Source organism: Elgaria multicarinata, chromosome 2 (genome assembly GCF_023053635.1).
Source record: "Elgaria multicarinata webbii isolate HBS135686 ecotype San Diego chromosome 2, rElgMul1.1.pri, whole genome shotgun sequence".
Taxonomy (NCBI): Eukaryota; Metazoa; Chordata; class Lepidosauria; order Squamata; family Anguidae; genus Elgaria; species Elgaria multicarinata.
The window spans coordinates 83,065,878-83,088,811 of record NC_086172.1 but is presented as its reverse complement, the minus strand read 5'-3'; the positions used below and the strand labels follow the sequence as shown (position 1 = coordinate 83,088,811).

At 42.5% G+C, this 22,934-nt stretch overlaps 3 protein-coding genes across 3 annotated transcripts in view; 1 reads left to right on the top strand and 2 right to left on the bottom strand.

Annotated features, from left to right (window-relative positions):
• The window catches only part of LOC134391904 (thyroid peroxidase-like), a 41,032-nt gene extending 35,056 nt beyond the window's left edge, over positions 1 to 5,976 (bottom strand). The window contains exon 1 of the mRNA XM_063115828.1: positions 5,948 to 5,976. Coding sequence (XP_062971898.1) covers positions 5,948 to 5,976 — 29 coding nt within the window. The remainder of the gene's footprint in view (positions 1 to 5,947) is intronic.
• LOC134392586 (acyl-CoA (8-3)-desaturase-like) overlaps positions 1 to 22,934 on the top strand; it is a 191,149-nt gene that overhangs the window by 11,742 nt on the left and 156,473 nt on the right. The window lies entirely within an intron of this gene.
• Positions 3,594 to 22,934, bottom strand: part of LOC134392581 (acyl-CoA 6-desaturase-like) — a 37,237-nt gene continuing 17,896 nt past the window's right edge. The window contains exons 5-12 of the mRNA XM_063117022.1: positions 22,559 to 22,684; positions 15,778 to 15,838; positions 14,319 to 14,395; positions 14,001 to 14,098; positions 11,854 to 11,950; positions 10,400 to 10,479; positions 9,431 to 9,556; positions 3,594 to 8,676 (exon numbers count right to left, since the gene is read on the bottom strand). Of these exons, the coding sequence (XP_062973092.1) occupies positions 8,625 to 8,676; positions 9,431 to 9,556; positions 10,400 to 10,479; positions 11,854 to 11,950; positions 14,001 to 14,098; positions 14,319 to 14,395; positions 15,778 to 15,838; positions 22,559 to 22,684 (717 nt within the window). The 3' untranslated portion in view covers positions 3,594 to 8,624. The remainder of the gene's footprint in view (positions 8,677 to 9,430; positions 9,557 to 10,399; positions 10,480 to 11,853; positions 11,951 to 14,000; positions 14,099 to 14,318; positions 14,396 to 15,777; positions 15,839 to 22,558; positions 22,685 to 22,934) is intronic.

Here is a 22,934-nt window from a genome sequence, read left to right as displayed (position 1 = left end):
AAAACTGATCTGTTCAAATACTCCAAATTAGCTCCAAAGTTCTTTTTTCTGATTGTGGCAGGATCAGCTCTAGAATTAAGGGCATCCTGCTATTATGACTGGGTTCACACAACCCTCTAAACCCCACTCAAGGCATCGCTAGACAGGGCGATATCCCAGGGATCTTCCCTGTGCGTCCACATAATGCACAGCAGATTCCGGGAGCAGGGAGGGATGATCCCTCCCTTTCCCCAGGTTATGGCCCTACACTTAAATCCCGATTCTTCCTGAACTCCCGGGATGATCCCAAGACCACAGGAGATGTGGCTGGACGTCCCGTTTTAATCATGGCTCCTCAAGAGTAACCGCTAGGAGCCGAGAACCAGGCATGGAGCATGGAACTCCTCGGGAGCTCCATGCCCATCAGGGGTGGGGTGGGGGGAGTGGGAGGTTGTGTTTTTTTTTAAAAAAAAAAACCATACCTTTTTTGTTGGAGTGCTCCTGCCCTCATTTTTGATTAAAAAAAAATGGTGGGCGCGAAGGCCTCTTCCTCCCGGGACATCACACTCATGTGTAGACTAAGGGGGAGGATCTCGCAATCATCATATCGCGAGATCATCTCCCTCCACCCCCCTGGTCTAGCCATGCCCTCAGTGGTTGTGTGTGTGTTACTTGTTGAACTGTCTGAACCCAGAACATTTTCTGCAGGGTGGCTTGTTTTTCTCGAAGAAGCCCCCTTGAGAACACCACAGCGTGTTCCTGGGTTGTTTAGGGTGATTAAAACGCCACATCACATGGTTAACAACCACCCTGCAGAAAATGTCCTGGGTTCAGACAACATGCTATGCCACAGTTCAAAAAAACCAACCCACACTCAACCACTGAGTGTGGATTAGCGTGTTTTGTGAACAGCCCCAGTGGCATGGAAAAAGCCCTTATTAGGTTAGTTAGGTAGAGCAGATCAATTCTCCCTAACTGGTTGTGTTAGAGTGTTCCTAGATGGAGGTCTCTTAGCACTAACCATTACAAGGTATTGTGCATCTATTCTATCTTTTCTTTCTCAATGGATTTTCTGTGGCAAGAAAAAAAAAGAGAGAGGAAATGGTGGGGAAACATGGCAAGATTACAAGTGGAAGACATCACCATCTCTGGATTCCCCATGAAATTCTGTGAATAAGGCAGGCTGATGGTGAAATTAAAAATCCTCATCTCAAAGTGAGGAAATCACAAGAGGCACATATATTCCTGTATTTTGGTATGTACATTAGATATTTTAATGTGGATAATTAAGGCACAAACCACCTTTTCTATTCAATGGCTATGATTTTATTGAATAGTAGATACTAAAAAAAAAAGGTAATTTGATATCCTAAAAATAGAATAGAAAAAAAAGCATTAAGGACTGATGCAACTTGATGCTTTTGTGTATAAAAAAATCCTTCTTAGACTTCAATTAGACCACACTGTAGGTTTAAGGGCATTGCTAGAATAACTGTCATTTAAACAACAACCTGATGTACAGGATTTAATGCGATAAAAATTTGTTGCCAAGAAAGGAAATCTTGCTTTTGCAGAGCATTTAATGATGCAGAGGCTTAAAATGTGATTTACCCACTGAAAGCTAACATTTGCATGGAAATTTTATGCTTAAACATGGGAACTGGATTTGGACGCTAGAACTATTAATAAAATATTATGCCAGCCTGCCAAACTCCTCCTGATTACAACTGACATTGTATCACACTTTTAGCCATATTCAAGAGATCTTATACAATCGATGTAAATACATCAAGAAATGGGAGCTTTTATATGTTTACTTATTATATTTATGTACAGATGGTAACACTAAAGGAGGGGAACTTCTTTCCTACATCTGGTAAGCTTTCTCTGTGCAAGAATGTTTTTGATGCAGAGAAGTAAGCAAATATAGAATCCTCCACCTGAATTCTGAGGTACTGCAGTCTTAAAACCTCAATGTGTCGTAGGGTTATGCAAAGAGTATTTAACACTTGCATAACCCCCAATGGCCAAGTTCAGATGACATGTTGCAACCTCATTGGGGGTTGCATATTCAAAATGGCGCCTTGCACATGCTATGACTCATTGTGGGTTAAATTACCCAATGTGTCATGTGAACCAGGTGTATACCATGGGTGTTTTTTTTTTTAGTTTTGAACTGGCTCTCAGAAACACAAGTTTATTGAAATCAGTGAAAACTTTTTTTACTTTATTAAATACCATGGTGTGCAGCTCTGACAGCGCTGGTCACCTGCTTGGGAAGTGGGGGACTGAATTTGAGCTGAAAGACAAGATCATCTGTTAAGACTTAGCCCCTAAGTAGAGTGGTATGCAACCTGCTCCTACGTAAGAGGAATTCTGGATTTGAACCATCTAAAACAGAGAATGCAACTGATTATTATATATATTTTTAGAAGTACCCTTTTTTTTTCTCAAGTGCATCCTTGCAACATTATTCACTAACTTGCTTGGCCAGAATTTGAAGCAATTTTGCTTCTCGCTTGTTCCTGTACTTTTCTTTTACTTTTTTCTCACTCACATTGCATCTCCCTCTCACATGCTCCACCTGGCTTCCCCCACACGTTCTTTGATCCATTTCCCCAAGGGTTCTAGAATGGAATGCTTGCATGTATTTAACTTTTGAACCCTCTGGCAGCTGCAAAAGCAGTAACTCACAGAAATTTTTCTTTTGGTAACATTCCATTACCTAATCAAATGGCTGAAGTATGGTAAATTTTCCATTCTCTACTTATTTAATAATTCTTCATGAAAACAAGTAATTAAAAAAGGGGGAGTATTCAATATGCCATTACATTGTATCTTTACTGGAAGGGAGATAGGGTGTGATCCCTCCCCAATGCATTTTACTTCTGTATAAACCAACCCTAAAGAGCCCAATGCCAGGGTTGAATTTACAAATACATTCAACTCGGTTAAAATCGCTTACTTCTGCCCGGTTAATGATCAATCCATTTGAAAGCTTGGAAGTCCTACATGGCTTAAACAAGCCCAGAGTCATATTATCCTAATCATTTTGGCAAGTCTCAATGAACATTCTAGGAAATCGAGCTAGAAAGACAAATGCAGTGTGGAAATTGCATACACTTCCACATATCTTGATTTCATCACCCAGCAATGGATTTGATCTTATACTATGCAGTTCTTGATGCTCAGTTTTCTTCAAGTGGAAGACTTTGAAATTAGAAAAACCAGAGGTTGATATTTCACTGGAATTGGGAAAATTCATGTACTTGTCGTAAGGAAATATAGTTTTCACACCATGTGGCTAAATTCAAGTAAACTTTTATGTTAACGATATGCAAGACTAGTTTAACCCAAAGGAAATGCCCAACTTTTAGAACATAACTGGATTAATAGCACCATGTACGTTGATGGCGCTATATAAATAATAATAATAATAATAATAATAATAATAATTTGAGAGGCAAACCAGACAGAAAGTGAACACAGGACTCCCAGAACATTTGGATTTACAAATTTACATGTGTGTGTATTACTAGAGTTGCTGCTTTGATCTTTTGGGAGAAGAAGGTTGTCTTCCAATGAGAGCAATGAAACAGAACACTCAGAATATATCCCAAATGCAAAAGCTAATGTTTATTTCAATTAGTTATTTTTATTTTTTTGCTTTTTCATGAACAAGAATGGTTTCAATAGAAGCAGCCATTGGGCTTGTCTTAGTCAAGGGAGGAAGAGAATCTATGATCATTCTCTTAATCGCTTGTTACATTTTCACTTCAAACATTTCTCTGTACAACTGAGTACTGGCCCATGCATCTCTGGATTGTCCCAGTAACATTGTTCTTTGTTCTAAATCAGCTTTCCCCAACCTGGCACCATGGTGGGAATTGGTGGGAATTCCCATGGTGGGAATTGTTACACTACAATTCCCATCATCCCCAGCTAGCATGGATACTGGAGGGCACCACTTTGGGGGAAGTCTGTTCTAAATAATGCTAACCAAAAGATGCAACTGCCATTTCCCAAAGACATTGGCAGCACAATTTATTGACATCTGACTTTTAACAATACACTAAAACTTTCCCCAAGCTGATGAGCATAAGGCTACTGACTTAAGAATTCCCAGCTTTCCAGGGCTCCTGCAAACTAAGCAAACAAGCAAGATAGGATACAAGGTTAGTCAGCTCGGGTGATCCAAGAAAGATAGAAAATTGCTGCAAGTTACCACAGGGGAAAAACATTGCTCAGGAACCAAAGCTGGGAGAACATCAAAGAAATCAGAAGACTTTAGATCAGATGAGCTGTTTGCTCGGAAGACTGCATAGGAGATGCTACAGTACACTTTTTTTGGTGCTCATTCTTGCTAGAGCAGAGAAAATGAAATACATTCACAGAACCAGAAAGAGGCAGATGGCATGACTCAGCCAAATTTAAGCACTTACAGGAGTCAATATTAAATTATGTGCCGAATTTTTTTTTACATTTAAATCAATGACTTAAAAATGCTTTCACTTGCCTAGGTCATGCCCACCGAGATTAAGGCAATATGTAATTGTGTTAACCCACAATGTCATTTCAATTCACTTCCTATATTCTATTCCAAAAAGCTTACAAAATGTGGAATGTTCTGGAATTCACAGTAGAAATGCTACTGAGCGAGTGTGGTCTAAAGCTACCATTATGGTAGCTACATACATTACGGCAAGCAAGATTTTATATTACTAGCCAAATAGTCAAGAGGCACTGGACAGGTGTTAGGAGCAGATTAGGAGTAATAGCAATTTCATTTATTAACATCTAGTCACCAAGGGCTAATCCACAATGTCTCTGTGTGTGGGCAGCAATAAGGTGCTTTTGCACTCCTGGTCCATTGAGATTTGAATTTGGTCTTAAGTCATATGAGTGAATGTACAATGCACTTTATTTATAGTTTTGGAATAGTTAGATGCATCGTGGAAAAGGTCCTACTAAGGGCTCATCTACACCAAGCAGGATATTCCATTATGAATGCAGTATATAAAAGGCAGGAGCCACACTACCGCTTTATAGTGGTATTGAAGTGCACTGACAACTGTTGGGGCCCATGGACACATACTGTATACCACTTTCATAGTGGAATATCCTGCTTCGTGTAGATGAGCCCTAAGATTCACCTCTCCTTCACACATGGAACTGTTCTGACACATCCCAGAGCTGGCTCAGAAGAATAAACATGGTTGTCCATGAGAGCTTATTCACATGGGCACATTTATTCTATTTCTATCTTGCACTACCTTCAAACTCAGGTTGGTATACTTGGACTTCTTCTATTGTTTCCCCTCAAAGCAGTCCTGTGGGCCAAGGTAGCTGAGTGAGATGACTCACCCATTGAGCATCATGGCTGAATAGGTGCTTGAACCAACATCTCCTCAACTTTCCCCACTAAATTGTTTCCAGCTCTGTGATCCCTCAAGTCACTTTTTGTCTATGCAGATGTCCTCCCAGAAAGGGTGTAACTCTCAGTATGGATAGGTGAGAAATATCTTCAGCCATTTCTGGAGCAGCCCAGGGTGAACACTCTCATTTATTGAAATGGGTGAATGGAAGAAGCTATCCAAAAAGGTGGAAGGATACTGCAGCTTTAACTGTTGTGATGAAGAGGGAATTTCACCAGGTGTTGCATGCATACAAATGATACCTGCTAAAATACTTTTCTATACAACTGTTAAAGATACAGGAGCCCTGTCCTCCTTTCCATATGGTCACCCTACATTTGTAGACAATAAACTACCAACTAGATGAAGCTGCCAAGGCCAGCATGATCATTTCTCTTTTTCTAGGGTTCCAGCAAACCTTGTGCCAAGTGTCTTGCAAATAATTGACAGTTGCTCAATCTTCTATCAAAGAAAACGGATGATGAAAATATTTCTGAAAGGATTGTGGAATTTCACATCAGATATAAAGCCAAAGAGAGCTTGTTCTCACTTACTTGGGAGTGGAGATGGCAAAGGAAGCCATTTCTCACTTTTTAGAAAACACCCCTTGCGCTTTCAGGCAGGTAAATGAAATAGATTGGTTTGAGACAAAGGCCTTAGCTAGACCAGGCTATATGACGGGGTGAACCCCCAGATCATCCCTGTGCATCCAGATGACGCACAGGGGATCCCGGGATCAGGGAGGGATTATTCCTCCCTTGCCCCGGGATATAGCCCTCCCCTTTGGGCCCACTTTTTCCGCGGTCTTGGGAGACTGCGGAATGTCTGGCCTGTTTCCACAGGATGTACCTATTGGGGTTAGGGTGGGGGGAGTGGGGAAACCAAATTAAATTTTAAAAAAGACTTACCTTTAGCACACGAGCATTCGTGCGCTACATTCTCTTTAAAATATAAAAAATGGTGGCCGTGATGCCTCTCTTCCTGAGGCAGTTACGCCTTACGTGTAAATGGGGCAGAGATCTTGCGTTAATCCCAACGTGAGATCTCCCCTCCTCTGCCCCGGAACAAAAGGTAGGTCTAGCTAAAGCCTTAGACATACTTGGAGTAAAACCCACTGAAATCAATGGGACAAGCCATAGAAATGAATGGAACATGTCATAATTGACTGAATTCCCTTTGATTCCAATGGGCCTACTCTAAGTCTAGTTCCAGTCCAAATACTGGCAGCATTGCTTGGAAAAAATGTTTTCTGTTTTCAGGCCCTTCTGTAGCCCTTTGCATGGACTAGAAGAAGCAAACGTCCTAAAAATCTGAACCCCATTCAGATAGTAACAGAGAAGGGAAATCTTGCAGTCTTGCAAAAAAGAAGGGAGTTAAATCCCATATGTTGGATGACTTCAGTTCTATATGGTAATAGTATACAAGAATTAGCAAGAATCTTATAACTGACTCTGAAACCAATCTTGATCTTTAAAATAAATCCCTGTCTTCAGCAGAGATGCCTTTCTATTTCATGCCAAGCCCTTATGAAAACTGGGGCTACCGGCAGAATGATAATGCAAGCTGCCAAATTACTGACCCAGTCCAAAATTATGTATGCACAGCCTTGGTTGGAGATTATAAACAGCACCAATCAGCTGTTCAGGCAGGAGAGAGTAGGAGAAGGCTAAATAGAAGCCACTGCTGTGGCCCATTGTGAAATCCAGTCTGCAACTGGAGCTGCATATGTTGGTGAATCACAGATGCAGCCTCTATTTATGTGCATGATTCCCTACCCATTCAGGGATGCACACATCTGCTTCCATGCATGCACAGCCCTCAGTTGGATCAGCCTCGCTGATCCATGGTGAATGGGCACAGCACAGATTTGTGCAGCCCCATTATAGAGAATAGGAACGGACCTGCAGAAAGTTCAATGCAAGCTCAGTACATGCTGTTGTGTTGAAGCATTGTGGCAATCAGAAAGAGGGAGAAGTCAGGAAACACACGCATGTGCAAACACATGTGCACACCAACACACACTTCCACATGTATGCAAAGCCCCAGCAGTGTAGACAGGCATAGGCTCAGTTCAGACAACATGTTAGTCAACGCAGTGTGAAAACTCTCCCCTGGTCCTCCTGATGGTAACCCATCAGCCATTGCTGCAAAAAAATAATAATAAAATAAATCCTGGCGGCTCTCCTAGAGCAGCACTCACTCCTTTTGCTGCTCTTGCCAGGAAACTCTGTAGCCAGTGGGAAATGTCAACTCAACGGAAAAGTCCACAGAGCCTGCCACACAACGGTTGTGTAGAAACTCATGGATATTCTGCGTGGAGTTTTCCCGCCAGGCAATAGTTTTCAAAAGTGGTGTAAAAACTCCACCGTGGAGTTCTAAAACCACCATTGAGAAATGTGTTGTCTGAATTGAGCCATAGACTTGCTGCTTGTAGCTGTGCCTTTGAATTCTCCGAAGAGTAGAGAATTTCCCCCAAGAGAATTCTCCATTAGACGGGTGACAATACTTTGTTCTGCAATTATTATTATTATTTTAAAAGGTCTATTTCTGGCATTTTTGGTCTCCGACTGTACGCCCTCAGGTGGGGCCTGTATTTTTCTGTATTGTTTAAAGCATCCACTTTTGTGTTTTTTAGGTGTTTCACAAATAGTAATTCTTATTATCATTCAACTTATCTTGCCTTTCCATCCTCTCTTATGCCAGCATTATTCAGGGGAATGGGACCGAAGTTCATTTAAGCTTATTTCTTTAAAGGGGCCATCCATGCTTCTTGTATTCTTTTTCTGCAGTTCAAACAGATGCAGAAGCTGCCTGAAGCTGGACTGTTTCTGAAAAAGCTGCACATGTGAACCTAGCGCCTGAGAGACTAAAGATGGGACTATAGTAATAAGTCTCAGGAAGGGGACCACGGGAGTCTCTGCCAATTTGCTTATTCACTCCCCTATCTGCCTCCCCTAAAAGCATCCCACCTACTGGGCCAATGTTCAGACATCAAGTGTTAAGAAGACTAGTGTTTTCAATTCATCCTCTATTGACAGTACCCCAATCTGAAACCCTCTCTGATTTTAAACAGGTCCCCCGAACCCACCCCAGCATCAATTTCACAATAACAGGAAATGCCCTTCAAACTGTGTACACCGATACAGACTGAAATGCAACAATAAGAACAGACATGTGATCCCACCCCACCACCCCTGCCCATTGCTAACTCCTTCCCCCTCCTTGAGATCTTCATTTATGGAGGTAGGCGTCCAACCAGAGTGCACCAGATTTCTTTAGGGACCTGAAGAAGAAGAAGAAAGGCATGAGATTACACCATTATCATGGACTCTAGGCTAGAATATTCACCCAGATCCGGCCCCAACCCCTTCTGGAGGCCAATATGACAACCCTCCTCCCAAATCTGGATTTTAAAAGACATGCTTACGGTCACTGCTATGGTGAATTCCACTGGTTCTTTAAAGAGCAAGGCCCATTCACTTGTCTTGAGTGACATCTTTTTTGGGAGTTCTAGTGTATTGTAAAGGGCCACCCATCTGCTAAAACGATTGGCATCAAGCAGTCCATGAGCTGCTTCTCTCTTCCTTTTCTCCTTGACATTCCTTTTATTAACAATGTATTTGTTGCATTTGTATCTTGCTCTGCCCCCCAAAACCTCAGGATAGTACACACACCATTCTATTATATTTTCCTCAGGAGCTCGGTGCCCATTGGAGGTGGGGTGGGGGAGCAAGGAAATTTAGTTATTTTAAAACATTACTCACCATTTTTGCCCGTACACTCCTTCGTCTTTAAAAAGCAAAAACAAAATGGTGGCTGCAATGTTGCGTGCAAACCGCAACGGATCATCCCGAGACCACGGAAAAAGCAGGGTAGAACTGTAGGGCGATATCCCGGGGCAAGGGAGGGATCATCCCTCCCTGCTCCCGGGATGCCCTGTGAGTCATTTGGGATGATCTCGGGGCGATCACTAGGATATCGCCCCATCTAGCTATGCCCTAGGTGGTCAGATGGACTTTCCCTACCATGGTTCTTACCCAACAATATCTGAGAATGCTTTCAGAAGAGATTTTTCTTCATATGGGACTTCATACTTTGCACATAGTGACTTCACCAATGGTGCTATCTTGTGGTAGTTGTGGCGCGGCATTGTGGGAAACAGGCTAAAATAAAAGGAGAAAGCATGAGGAATCCCCTGGAGCAGCAGTCATGGGGGAAATGACTGTGCCCCCTTGCACTCCTGGTCTACACCAGCAGCAGAAATGAGGCAGCAGAGTCCTGAGGTGGTAGCATAGAGTGTACCACTTTAGACTGTGGGTTGTTTATCATATGTTAGAATGCTGTTCTGTTTAAAAAAGAAAGAAAAACAATGTTTGCTAATACAAAACTAACACTGTAAGGGGCATTCTGGGCTAGAACATTTCTCGCTGATATACTAGTTCTTGTAGGGAAGTGTTTTTACATGGGGAAGTATTCAAAAATGGCACCCTTCCTGGAGCCAGGAATAGAACAGCCCAGTCCACCACCTTCACCACCCTATTCTGCTGCAGGTGTGCATGGCTAAGGGAAAGGGGCACCATCAATGGAGGCTGATGGCTCTGATGCCAGTGGGGCAGTAAATCTAGTCCAGGTTTCAGTCAGAACTCTAAAGGAGTTCTGACTGAAACCTGGAGTGGATTCACCCACTCCATTGACATCACAGCCCTCGGCCTCTACTAGTGTAGACCATCCAGCATTGAAACATTAGCAAAAGTTGTCCCATGCTGTGATGTCCTGAGCAACTGGTTTCTATTTTCTATGGCAAACACCTAAACTATGTGTAATGTGCTTTTTTATCGTATTTGTTGTTGGTTTGAGACACTTTGGGCACCCAGTGCAGAAAGGTGAGATAGAATCCTCCTCCTCCTCCCACTTTTGGGGTTCTGCAGTTTCCCAGAGAATTATGATTTCATCGCATGTGTCTACTCTCACTGAGAAAGCTTCAGCTCCAAACACTGAATACTTACTGGTGCTCTATTTGAAAATTCAGGTGCCCACTGAACCAGTCATTGAAAAAAGACTGTTCAACATTGCAGGTAGCTGCCAACTGCAAAAGGCAAAGAGACAAAAAGTTGAATTTTTATAAGGCCCAGATCAAGTGGACTTCACAAGCTCTGCGCTTCTGGCATTATCTGTAGTTCTAGTAGCACACTCTGCAATCTAGTACTCTAAGGCTGCAATCCAAAGATGTTATTATTATATTTATTTATATCCCACCTTTTCCCCAGTGCTGGGACTCAAGGCGGATACCTTTTAGATGTGCACAAAGGCTTCCATGGGTCCACCTGATTTAAAGGTGACAGAGGTCACATGAAATGCTTACACGCTAAGTGTTCTTCACATGGCCACTGTAATGTTTTAAATTGGTTTAGTGGGTTTTGAAACCCAAACGAAGAAATGTATTGTTGGAAGTGGTTCTGATATGTTAAATCCGGAGCCACTTCAAATGTATCTAGGCTTTTGATCATCAGGGATGATGGTGTCACCTGCCACCCACCTCAGACTTCTCTGTTCCCTCTGAGCTTAGCTGAAATCCTCACAGTAGCACCCGAGAACATGGATTTTCCCAGCAACAATATATTATTGTGAGCTATCCCTGTTGATGGCAAATTATTTGGGGGTGGCTTGATCTTGAATGGGTAATTAAGGTCCATTAGTTTACAAAAAGCATATGTAATACACAGACAGAAGATTCAACACAACTGCTTGCATTTTTGGACTCTCCTTGGATGTGTCATTACGAGCACTTGCACTTCAACATTCAGCACTGCTTGTAGTTGGCAGCAAAGAACTCCCAGGAAGGTTGTAGTGAAGTTGTCCAAAATCTCACACTGATCAACACCTGAATGGGGAATGCTCCAGTTTCCCTCAGAAATGAAATGTCAAAGGTTAGTTCTGGCAGAGATCGGGCTTTCCAGCTTCTTAGTTAGTTTTACTTTGTATGAAGAAGGTATTTACAGAGTTGGGCCTCATGGTCAGATATCCTATCTATGATCCTATCTATTCAACTCAACGGAAGACAAGTTTAATAAGCATTAAAGTTACCTTCTGTTGAGCTGAAGCCAAAGGCACCGTTACTCTCAGAGACTGGGTTTGCACATCACAATAAGCCATGGTGGGTTGTGAGCTGTGTTAGTGTCAGCATGGTTTATCATATGAACCTGGTGCAGGTGTTTCAGCATGGATTGTTTTGCGTGAATAAGACACCCTGAGAACCTATGGTTTGTAGTAGTGTTGTTAAGAATAGCTGATTCTCAAGACTTGTGCCAAGTGGCTACAGAGCTGCTTGGCAAGAGTGTGCCACTTTTTGCAATCTTGCCAGTGCCACCTCCAGCCTCCCTCGTAAGTGACTGTCCCCAATCGGCACTTTGGAAGGAACTCAGACTATATAATCTCTAGTAACTCAGACTACAAAGTTTACCTGAGCGGTGAGCCAGTCTCTGTGCTTCTCATTGTCAATTTCCATTGGAATATGATTCATCTGTGTGACCCAAACAAACCAGTGACTTTCCATAAACCTTTATTAAAAAAAGAAGACACAAACACACATAAGGACTCAACCTTATACATCTGGACATATTAATCCTGAGTAGTGATAGGCTCAACAACGGTCAAGAAAGAGGTTAACTGTATTTTGTCTCCTGTAGCTCTGATAATGTTGGCTTCTATAAGCTGCAGTCCTAAGCATATTTAGACAGAAAAAAGTCCTACAATTCCCACCACTTTTTCTGTTTAAACATGCAAACATACATAGGATTGCGCTTTTAGTTTCCTTATCTTTTTCACTTGAAAAGTATCTGGTCCTTTCTTCTAACTTTGTATGTCACAAGCCATTTTCATCCATCTACCATACTTAGTCATTTACACATTTACATTCTGTCTTAAATAGAGAAGAGGCAGCTGCCCAGATTGGATAAAATGCAAGAGAAGAGAAAAATGCCTTGAGTTTCATGTCACCTGTTTCCCCACTCACCCCCACCCCATGTTGGGAAAAACTTGATTGTTGTCTCTGAGACATGAAAGGAGCTGGGGGCACTCTGGACTCAGTCTGGTCAAGTTCTGCCCCACACTCCTTTATTCCTCTTCTCTTTTGCATCCGACTTAACAGAGGACTTGTTTTCAGACAGAGATGTATGTGTGAGGCTCTTTCAAAGCCCCACCTCTTCTCACACAGCAACCCTCATCATTCGTAGATGATCCAAGCCTTTTTTTAACCAGACAAACCTATCCACTACAAGGATACTTTCAGTGACATGTGAATTCCACTGAGCTCTAAATACCAGAGATATTGACCCTTCTATTAATGATGATTATGGATGCTGATTAGCCTTCTCTCTCTCTCTCTCTCTCTCTTTGCATTCTAAGGGATTTCATAATGGTGACAGAGATAATTCTGGTAATAGAAAATGTGTAGGGTTGGTTGTTATTGTTATTTCAATTTATACCCTACCTATTTACAAAATATCCTAGGTGGTACAGAAAGTTAAAACAATTTAAACAAGATAAAAACAATAAAATATTATAGGTAACGCAAAAATATTAAGAACAATTTAAAAAGATAAAACCATCAATAAACCCGTACGGCATAAAAATAATATATAATGGTCAGCAATAAGATTCTAAAAAGGGAAGGCCTGCCAGAATAATTGAGTCTTTAATACCTGGTTCATACATACTTGCTTCTTCACTTGGTAAGTTCAGCAATAAGTGATAAATGGATCATCACATATTGCTGAATGGTTCATCACAGATATAATATCAGAAAACAGGCTTTCATGTTGCCTCAAACACAGTGCTGTTTAATGGCGCCAGTTCAACTGATTCAGAGGACACTGCACAGTAAACATCTACAGAGAAATCCAGTGGAAGGTTTGCATGTGCAAGCCAGCCCTCAGGAAAAGAGGGCTAAATGGGTGAGACGAATATAAGGAAAAGGCGGTAGGTTGTAGGAGATGTTGAGGTAGGAGAACTCAGTGATGACTCCAGGGCAAAGCTGGAGGGAGGCAAAGACCACCTTAGGCTCCTGTTCCAATTGGACTGCCCCCCCCTTGGGGATTCTACCACCAGCTACCCTGTGGAAAGGATCCTTATCAGTTGCTGTATTTTAATATTATTGTGAATTTAGTAACGTTTCTTAATGTTACTTGTAAGCCGCCTTGGAAGGATTAGTACCTTGAAAAGCAGGTTATAAGTACACATGAATTAATAACACAGTGTAGCAAACCAGGGGCAGATCTATACCAGGCAGGATATAACACCGTGGTTTGAAAATGGTGTATGGAATGTGTCCTGGACCCCAACAGTTGTTAGTGCACTTCAATACCATTATAAAGCAGTAGTGTAGATCCTCCCCAAGAGTTCTGGCTATTGGGAAGTATAGAAATATTACTAACAAACAAACAAACAAACAAACAAACAGCTAACAGGAATGGATCTAGGGGTATGAAGAAGCAGGACATGACAAGAATGCAATTAGGTTACTCTGAGAGCACACTTCAGTTATGATGTATTCAGCCCACTGCTAGAAGAAAGGGGTTCAGAAAGAGGGTCACTTCTCCTCAATCCTACCTGACAAAGGTGAGGAGACACAAGGATCCCAAAACTCCATAGAATGGGATGTATGTGATGAAGTAGCGTATGTAATAACTGAAGGCCCAGGCCAGGTCCTAGGGAGAGAAGGAAGAGATTACGCATGGCAGGCAGTACATCTCCCCCTGCTTGCGCCTGGGCTCACTTGCACGCAATGTGCAGAGAGATACCTCTGCACATTGCGTAGGCATCTTCTCCTCCCCCAATAAGATTTTCTTGAAATGGCCCAGAGAATTAGGCTCCTGCGAAATGAGGTGTAATGAAGGCAATGCAGGACGTGGGGGATCTTTCACTTACCACCCATAACTTGTGTTTGAACATGGTCGTGAAGATTTGCATATGGAAGTAAACTGGAATGAGGAGAGGTGGAAAAACTGAAAGGAGAAGCAGAAGCATTAGAGGAGGCAGGCAAGCATGGGGCACAAAATGGAGGCCTGGGGAATAATAATAATAATAATAATAATAATAATAATAATAATAATAATAATAATGCCTATAGTGAAATTCTCTCTCAGGAAGAGATTCTGTTTGGGTCTGTGTTCTCTCCAACAGTTCAAGATGTTAAAGAGTTTAGGTTACCGCTGGACCATTCCAGAAAGGATTGCAGCTTGTATAGCTTCAGAAAAACAACAATTCACCCTTCTGGGGCTGTAGCACTTCAAAATGCAGGTGGGTGATGCCATGCTTGAATATTTTACTATATTAAAAAAAAGCACCTCAGAGAGAAACCTGTAGTCTAGCTTTCTCTTTGACATACTAGCTTCCCATGTACAGAGAATTTTTGAGTTGTGTGCTTATTTAAAGATGGAACCCCCACCTGAAATACTACCGTACCAAGTGAACTCTTGTCACTTGCTTTTTCTGAACTTTGGGATCAGCTCTTACATCCATTCACTTGATTTGCTTTGACTTGCTTAGCTTTCAAATTGCAACAACCGCTCTTGAAACCAGTTTAATTACGGGTTATAAACCAGCTAGATTTATTCTTTACATCTCAAGGACAACAAAAGAGCTGCATGACAGCCCATGTGACATAGTAGTTCCTGTTGGCTCAGGAAACCCATATTCAAATCTCCACTCAGCCATGGATCTCACTGGGTGACTATAGGCTTGTCACTACGTCATAGCCTAAGGCCTTAGCTAGACCGAAGGTTGATCCTGCTATCATCCCATGTAAATGACACACAGGATATCCCGGGAGCAGGCAGGGATGACCCCGGGATAAACCTTAGGTCTAGCTAAGGCCTAAGCTACCTCACAGGATTGTTGTGAAGATAAAACAGGAGAAGGGAGGAGAACCATGTATGCTGCCTTAAGCTTCTTGGGAAATGTGTGGGATAAATATGAAATAATGCTCTGAAAATATAAAGAGTCAAGAGAGAAATACATGGCATGGTCCTGACTGGATTCGGTGAGTTTTTAAACATGGAATGCCATGGAAACTCACAAGTGATTGAAAGGAACATTACCCTATTGCTGCATATTGGATATTTGCAAGGAGGGAACTTAATATGCACACCCAGAGTGGCTTGCTAGAATAACTATGGCCCTAGCTAGACCAGGCCTATATCCCGGGATCATCTCTGTGCATCCAGATGACACACAGGGGATCCCAGGACCAGGCAAGGACGATCCCTCCATTGTCCTCAGATAATCCTTAGGTCTAACTAAGGCCTATGTTTAAGCAGGAAGGAACTGTAAACATGCCCGCTGCCTTCTGCTTTCTCTACATGTAGGGAAGTGGAAAGATACTCACCTAAAAAGAAATATTCATGCTGGTGGTTGTAAGGGAGGAATCTCAGCTTCTTCTTTCCGTACTGAAGGAGAAGAAAGAAATAGGACCTTTTCAGTGGGGGCTCTGATCTCACTCCCTAGGGAGATTTGTCAAGCCCTCTCCACTTCCAGTTGGGGCAGGGTGGGGTGGGGGTGGGTAAAAAGTGACTAGATGGGGACTATCTGAAGACTTTTCTCATATTACACCTTGGGAGTAGTCTGAAGTAGTCTGATGTGACATCACTATCTAATCACTTTTTCCCCTCCCACCCCCGACTTGCCTTTTATGGCATCTTGCCAGATGAAGAGATCTGTGTATCTCAAAAACAATTTTGGTGTGTGTGTGTGTGATGTTTTGGTTAGCCTATTTATTTATTATTTATTTTATTTAATAATTACATTTCTATACCACCCAATAGCCGGAGCTCTCTGGGTGGTTCACAAAAATTAAAAACATTCAAAGTATAAAACAACAGTATAAAACCATAATATAAAATACAATATAAAAGCTCTCAAAAGGGTATTACAGCAACATGGATTTTGGAGATTTTCTTCTGGCTGTTTCGGCTACCTTTGCTTTGTTTACGTGGTGAAAGTGTGTTTGCTAAAACATTTCAGAACACCAGCATGTCTTATTACAAGTCTTTAGCAATCAAAAGGAAGGCAGGAGAATCAGAGGACAATAAGCAGCTGTTGTCCTAAGACCAATAAAAATAAATTATAAGTATAAACCCTGCAAGGTATGCCAGATCAAGAGCAGATAGCAACCAAGTGTTTAATCGTGCCGGAGGGCTTAAATGTGTTAAGAAGGAACCTGTCTGATTACCTAATACATGAATAAGGAGTGTACTGTATACAGGCCTCATGTAATCTTAACCCCATTCTTTCTGATGCTGCTGCCCTGATTCTTTCTACTTCCCTCATGGCACGTTCCTCCTCATGGGTCCCAAACTAAGCTATTTCCGAGGACCCCAAAGCGGTTTCCAGAAAGAGGGCTCTTTGCACTACCAAGCATTTGTTTCCCTGTAAACTACGAGCAGAATTGCCATTAGCTGCCCACACTTCAGGGGGTCACATGCTTTTTGGGGTGTGTGCATCTCGCTATGCTCCATCCCTCACCCACTCCTTCACTCGACATTTTGAAGCAGCTGTTTCTCAGCACTCCTGCGGAGAACCTTTCACCCATGCCCAAAGACCAAGCCCTTGGCATGGCAAATGTGTGCATCTGAGCAAAGGTAGCTTTTCAGTCCCGCTCTGGGCAGTGCCGCCATCTTCTCCTCCTCTGATCTTTTTGCAGTGAAGGAAGGAGCCAGAGTGGGTCTCTCCAGTGGGTTCTCCCCTTCTGCCCACCACCCGTACTAAACAACACTGGCTCCTTTCGCTCTTGGTGCGGATTCTTGCTTCTTCCGCTCCTGGTGCTGATTCTGGGAAACCTGGATTTCCCCTCCCTAGAGCACTGCCAGCCAGATAAAGGTGAACAACTTCAATCTTCCAGGTGTGTGTACAGTGTTTGAATGCGCATGCGCACACACACACACATATATATATGGTTAGTTGCGCACAAATAAAACAAAACAACTGCCTTGGATTACAGCACAAGCATTGCAGCTCTGCCTTATACACAAGGGCTTCATCACACCTCCTTTTTTTTCATGGTTTGCCTCAGTGATTTCCACCTCTGTTTCATTAGTGCGTCAAGCTAATGGCCCCTTTCACATGTATCTGTGGTATCGCCTTTTGCTTGTTTGCTCTCCCACTCCACCCCGCCCCGCCCCTTCTCCTTCCCCCTCCAGTTCATTGGGCGCCTCCCCACCCCTTGCTCTGACTTTGTTGTCTTAGCATTTTACCGATTTAATGTTTTATCGGCTGGGTGCTGTTTCTGTGGGCAATGAGAGTGGGGTTGGAGCAGCAAAAGATACAACTGAGTCAGCACAAGTCCGTTTGTTCAACATGGCAAGCTGAAGGAAGAGAACCGCCCCACCCTCCTCTTTCATCAGCAGAACACACACACACAGCAAAGGACATAGCATGAGGATGGCAATACACGGAGGCGGAAGGGCACTTTAATCCTGCATGGACTTTCCCCGCTCTAGAAAAACACAGAAAATGGAGGGGGAAAGGCGGGGTGACTGCAGGACAGACACGGCGTCATGTGAGTACTGTGCTGCAAAACGGCAAAGCAGGCATGATGAGAGTGCAATAAAACACTGGTGTGATGGAGCCCTAAGATTATTTCCAAGAAATAAAAGCAGTAGACTGCCTTTTCCTCATGTCCCCGGCTGGAAGACTTCAGGAGTAGGGAATTGCTTCCCTTCGTTTGCACTTGTGTTTTAACAGAAAGCCTCAGTGCATGTCCTTCTGCCCCCCACTGCATCTGCACACATACACTCAAGAGAGCACTAAGCAGTCACATATTAACGTTTCTCCCACAATACTTGTATTTCATTAGATCAGAATTCTGCAGCTATGCAATTGTTTTTAACACAAACAAGTAAGCGGCATAGTAGAATCCCTTAAGTATCTGACTGTAGTGAGGGAGTGTGTGTGATTAAGACAAATCTGTTCATTTCAGGAGAGAACAAAGGGTCAGGAAGCAATTCATTAAGGAGGGATTGAGAACCAGTGTAGAATGGGCAAAAGCAGGAGCTACTTTAAAATGACCTCAAATGCTTTCAATTCCATTATTTTTGTGAAGAAAAGGTTTAGAAGACGAAAAACAGAAAGAGGCAAAAGGTAGGGAGGGAAGTAAAAGCTCTTTAGAGAATTCGCTGTGCGAGGCACAAAATAATAATATTAATAATGACGATAATAATATATTTGTTTCTTACCCGCCTCTCCCTCTGCATCGAGGCAGGGTACAACACAAATAAAAATACCATAAAATACATACAACTAATTCAAACGTTTAAAACCAGTGCATCATTAAAAGCAGCACACCATTAAAAAGGCATCTTAAAATTCAACTGGGTAGGCCTGCTGGAAGAGATCAGGCTTTATGGCTGCAATCACCAAGTGGCATATTTTCTTATCCTAGGGTGACCATATGGAAAGGAGGACAAGGCTCCTGTCTCTTTAACAGTTGTAGAGAAAAGGGAATTTTAGCAGGTGTCATTTGTATGCATACAGCACCTGGTGAAATTCCCTCTTTACCACAACAGTCAAAGCTGCAGGAGCCCTGCCCTCTTTTACCTCTGGTCAAATGGTCAGGGCTCCTGCAGCTTTAACAGTTGTTATGAAGAGGGAATTTCACAAGGTGCTGCATGCATACTAATGGCACCTGCTGAAATTCCCTTTTCGATACAACTGTTAAAGATACAGGAGCCCGGTCCTCCTTTCCATATGGCCACCCTACTTATACACTCCTGCAAAAAGATTATGCTGGTATTCCGCTCTTTTCCTCCTTAACAGATTTTCTGGGATAAGAACAAAGATGGAAGCAGCTGTGGGAAATATGGGAGGCCTACAAATGAATGATCACATGGTCTGAAACCTCTGTACATTCCAAATTTGAGACCTGGCCACTGAACATTAAAACCCTCATCTAGAAGCACTCCATTGTTCAGAGAGGCCTTTCTGTAAAACAACGACAAAGCGGAATACAACAACTCTCTCCCTCTTTCTTCCTGCCCATGCAGGTTGCCAGGGAAGGGACAAACAACTCTTGCCAGGGGGTGAACTAATCATACATAGAAGGATTTTGAACTTAGACTGAGGGCCACAAGGAATTAGGCCCCATGTTGCACACCCCTGCTTTAAAATAGCTAAGTAGCCCCCTGCTCCCGAATTCCACCCCTGATCTGGTGTGCGTAAGAACCTAAGAATTGCTATGCTGGGTCCGACCCATACTCATCCTGGCCCAGCACTGTGTGTCTGCTAATGGTCAGCCAAGTATCACATGGAAACCCACAATAAGGGCATGATGGGGACAACCAACTTCTTTTGCTTCTCTTGGTCATTTGGGAATTAGAGGTAACCTTGGCCCATGAAACCTTAATTTCCAACTATTGTGGCTAATAGCCAATGGTAGACATATTCTCCATGATTTTTTCTCATCTTCTAAACAGTTTGGTAACCATCAAATGTTGTAAGGTAATAAATGCTGCAAGGGTGCAATCCTATGCATGTTTAGACAGAAAAAAGTCCTACATCTCCCAGCATTCCCCAGCCAACTATGCTGGGAGTTGTAGGCCTTTTTTCTGTCTAAACATGCACAAGATTATGTCCCAAATTAATTCTGCATTGTGGGGGGGGGGGGAGATTCAGTTCATTTCTAGAAACTACTGCCAATACGTTTCACAAGAAATCCTCTTCCAGAGGTTGTAGCAAAAGCAACATGGTCTTGTGGCACCTTAAGGCTGACAGATTTACTGTGACATATGCTTCTATGGAAAAAAGTCTACCGATAGTATTTTGAGAGTGATTTCTCTATCCTCCCTTTCATCAGACAGTTTGTCATTGTATAAAACACTATCATGCCTGCTTGGGTTTTTCCCTTTACTAAAAAACTCCAACTAGGTTATCCCCGCTTCATAAGAAAGATGCTTTGTCCTCCCAGTTACCTTAGATGCCCCTTCCCTGTACCTTCTTTGGCTCGACTCAATCCCAGGGGGTTTGTGAGGATGTGCAAATATCCCAAAGCATGTATGTGTTTTGGATGGGAACATCATTGCGTGAATCGGTCAAGGAAAGCTCCGAAGAATGATTTACTTCAGGGATCCCACACCATAAAACATGCATATTAAACAGTTATTTCAGACTGCATATTGAGAACGAACATCTTTCCTTTCTAAACTTGAGGATGTGCTGCCTGGAAATGGCACCAAAAGCATCTTACGAAAGGCTGACAGCATTTTTAAAAACAACTAACTGTTGTGTGGGGTGGGGGAGGTTTAATTCTTCCCTCTTATCCAAACCAGGGTCGCACATGTTTTGTCTTTTGTTTTACACTAAAGTAAAACAAAACATCATTTCTTTTACACTAGAGTGGGACCTCCCAGAGTGCTTCGGTTATTGGGCGGTGTGGAAATGCAATAAATAAGTAAATAAATGAATAAATAAGACAAAAGACAAGCTGCTGTGTAATTCATGTAACATACAGTTTGGATCTAAATGAAACAGCACTGAAGGTTGGCATAACTCCATTATTTATTTTGTTTGGACATGCTGAGTCAAGCCAAATCAACCTGTTGTTGAGGGCAGCTCGTTCTCTAGAAGCAACGATCAAAGAGCTTTCCTGCCCATCACAAAATACAGGTTGCATAAGGTTGCATCAGTTTTTTTTTATCATCCCTCAGTCTTGACTAGCTAGCTTCAAGCCTGTGTAAAAATGGTCAAAATATAACAAAGCACATACAAAAATCGACCACCCTCCCCACTGTTCACTGAATCTGGGTTTCTTATGTGGATGTGTCACATTTTGGGCATTCCTTCCAGGACAGGCCTTGAATAAGTTTTTCCATGCCAGAAAGGTCGGCTGAGACACTATTATTATTACCTTGCTTATTGTAGTTGTTTTAAGTCTTCTTCACCCACTGGCTGCTCTAGGATATTTTTATCCCAATCGTTGTGGAAAGTATGACACACGCTTTGATATGTATTAATTATTTACTTCCCCCAGCCTTTTAAAATATTCAGTATATCGCTGCTGAGATGTTGGATTCAATTGCAACATTTTCTTCCTGTGCACTGTAATGGCATGTGTTGCGGACTCAAGAGTTGCTGTGGCAACCATAATGCGGGTTTCCAGGGGATGCAAATCATCACAGAGAGCTCTGCTGAATGAGTGGAGGCTGGTGGCTCCAATGTCAGTGGGGCACCATGGATAGCTCCCTTAAAGTTCTGACTGAAACTTAATTAATTTAAGTTTAATTTGATTAATTAATTTGAAACAAATTAATTTTTGTGAACCGCCCAGAGAGCTTCGGCTATTGGGCGGTATAAAAATGTAATAAATAAATAAATAAATAAATAAATGAAACCTGGAGTGGATTCACCACCCACTGACATCCGAGCCACCAGCTTCCAACCCTAAATTTTGTATTTGTTTTCACCAGCGGGAGCTCACTGCACTTCTAGGCCAAGCCAACACAGACCACCGCATACTGCTGCGGTGTTCCAGCAACTTCCACAGGAAGTATCCAAGGACCAAAGCGTTACATGTTATTACCTATTCTTGTAGGTACCCTATTCTTAGCCAACTACAAAAGGCATAGATTTCCTGTTGTAAGAGCTGGTTCCCACATTAAAACCATGTGTGCTGGTTCAAACTGTGCATGTGTAGCTGAAGATAAGTGTGTGTGGTGCCTAGAGTGTTGGACTGGGAGGCAGGAGATCCAGGTTCTAGTCCCCACTTGGCCATGGAAGTTTACTGGATGACTCTGAGCCAGTCCAGAGGTTGCATCACCATTTGGCAGTAACTAGAGATGACAAACTCCACACACGAGTGCAACCGAGGTGAGATTGTAAGTGGCCACCACATGTCTCTGGGTCCAATATTTAATTGTTTAATCTGTATCTCCACAAAGTTCAGAAATTGACACGGTCACTATTACACCATAGAATGTGAATGCCAGCTGTTCACTACAGAACATGATTGATGTCACAAAATCTAGATGAAAAGGTAGACTCTGCCCCATGAAACTGACATGCCATTCTGTTTGCCATAGGACTCTGCTGTGTTTGCCATCGCAGATTACTCCTCTGAAATCTTGAAACTCAGGTGCTCCAACGTAAATGCAACTTGACTTCACATCCCCTCTTCTTACCTCAACAGGCTGTGTATCTCCCAGGACAAAGAGATGCCGCATGTTCACATCTGGGTCTTTCTCTAAGATGTTTGGTTTGGCGTGATGCTGGAAGTGCCGGTGATTCCACCAGTTTGCTGAGGCACCCTGTAGAAACATGTGGACAACTCTGATTTCTGTCAATGTCACATCTCCATACTGTAAAAGCCATTCATTCACACCCAAACAGAAGCTGCAATATAATAATATATATCCAACATATTTGTGGAACCTATTGAAAGAGTTATGAAAGTCCCTTAACAGTCTTCACTTAAGAGCTCTGCTGCCATGGTCAACAACTAATACTGGTGAGAAGTCAGGTGTGAATAGAAAAGCCAAGACGACACCGGTACGTTGA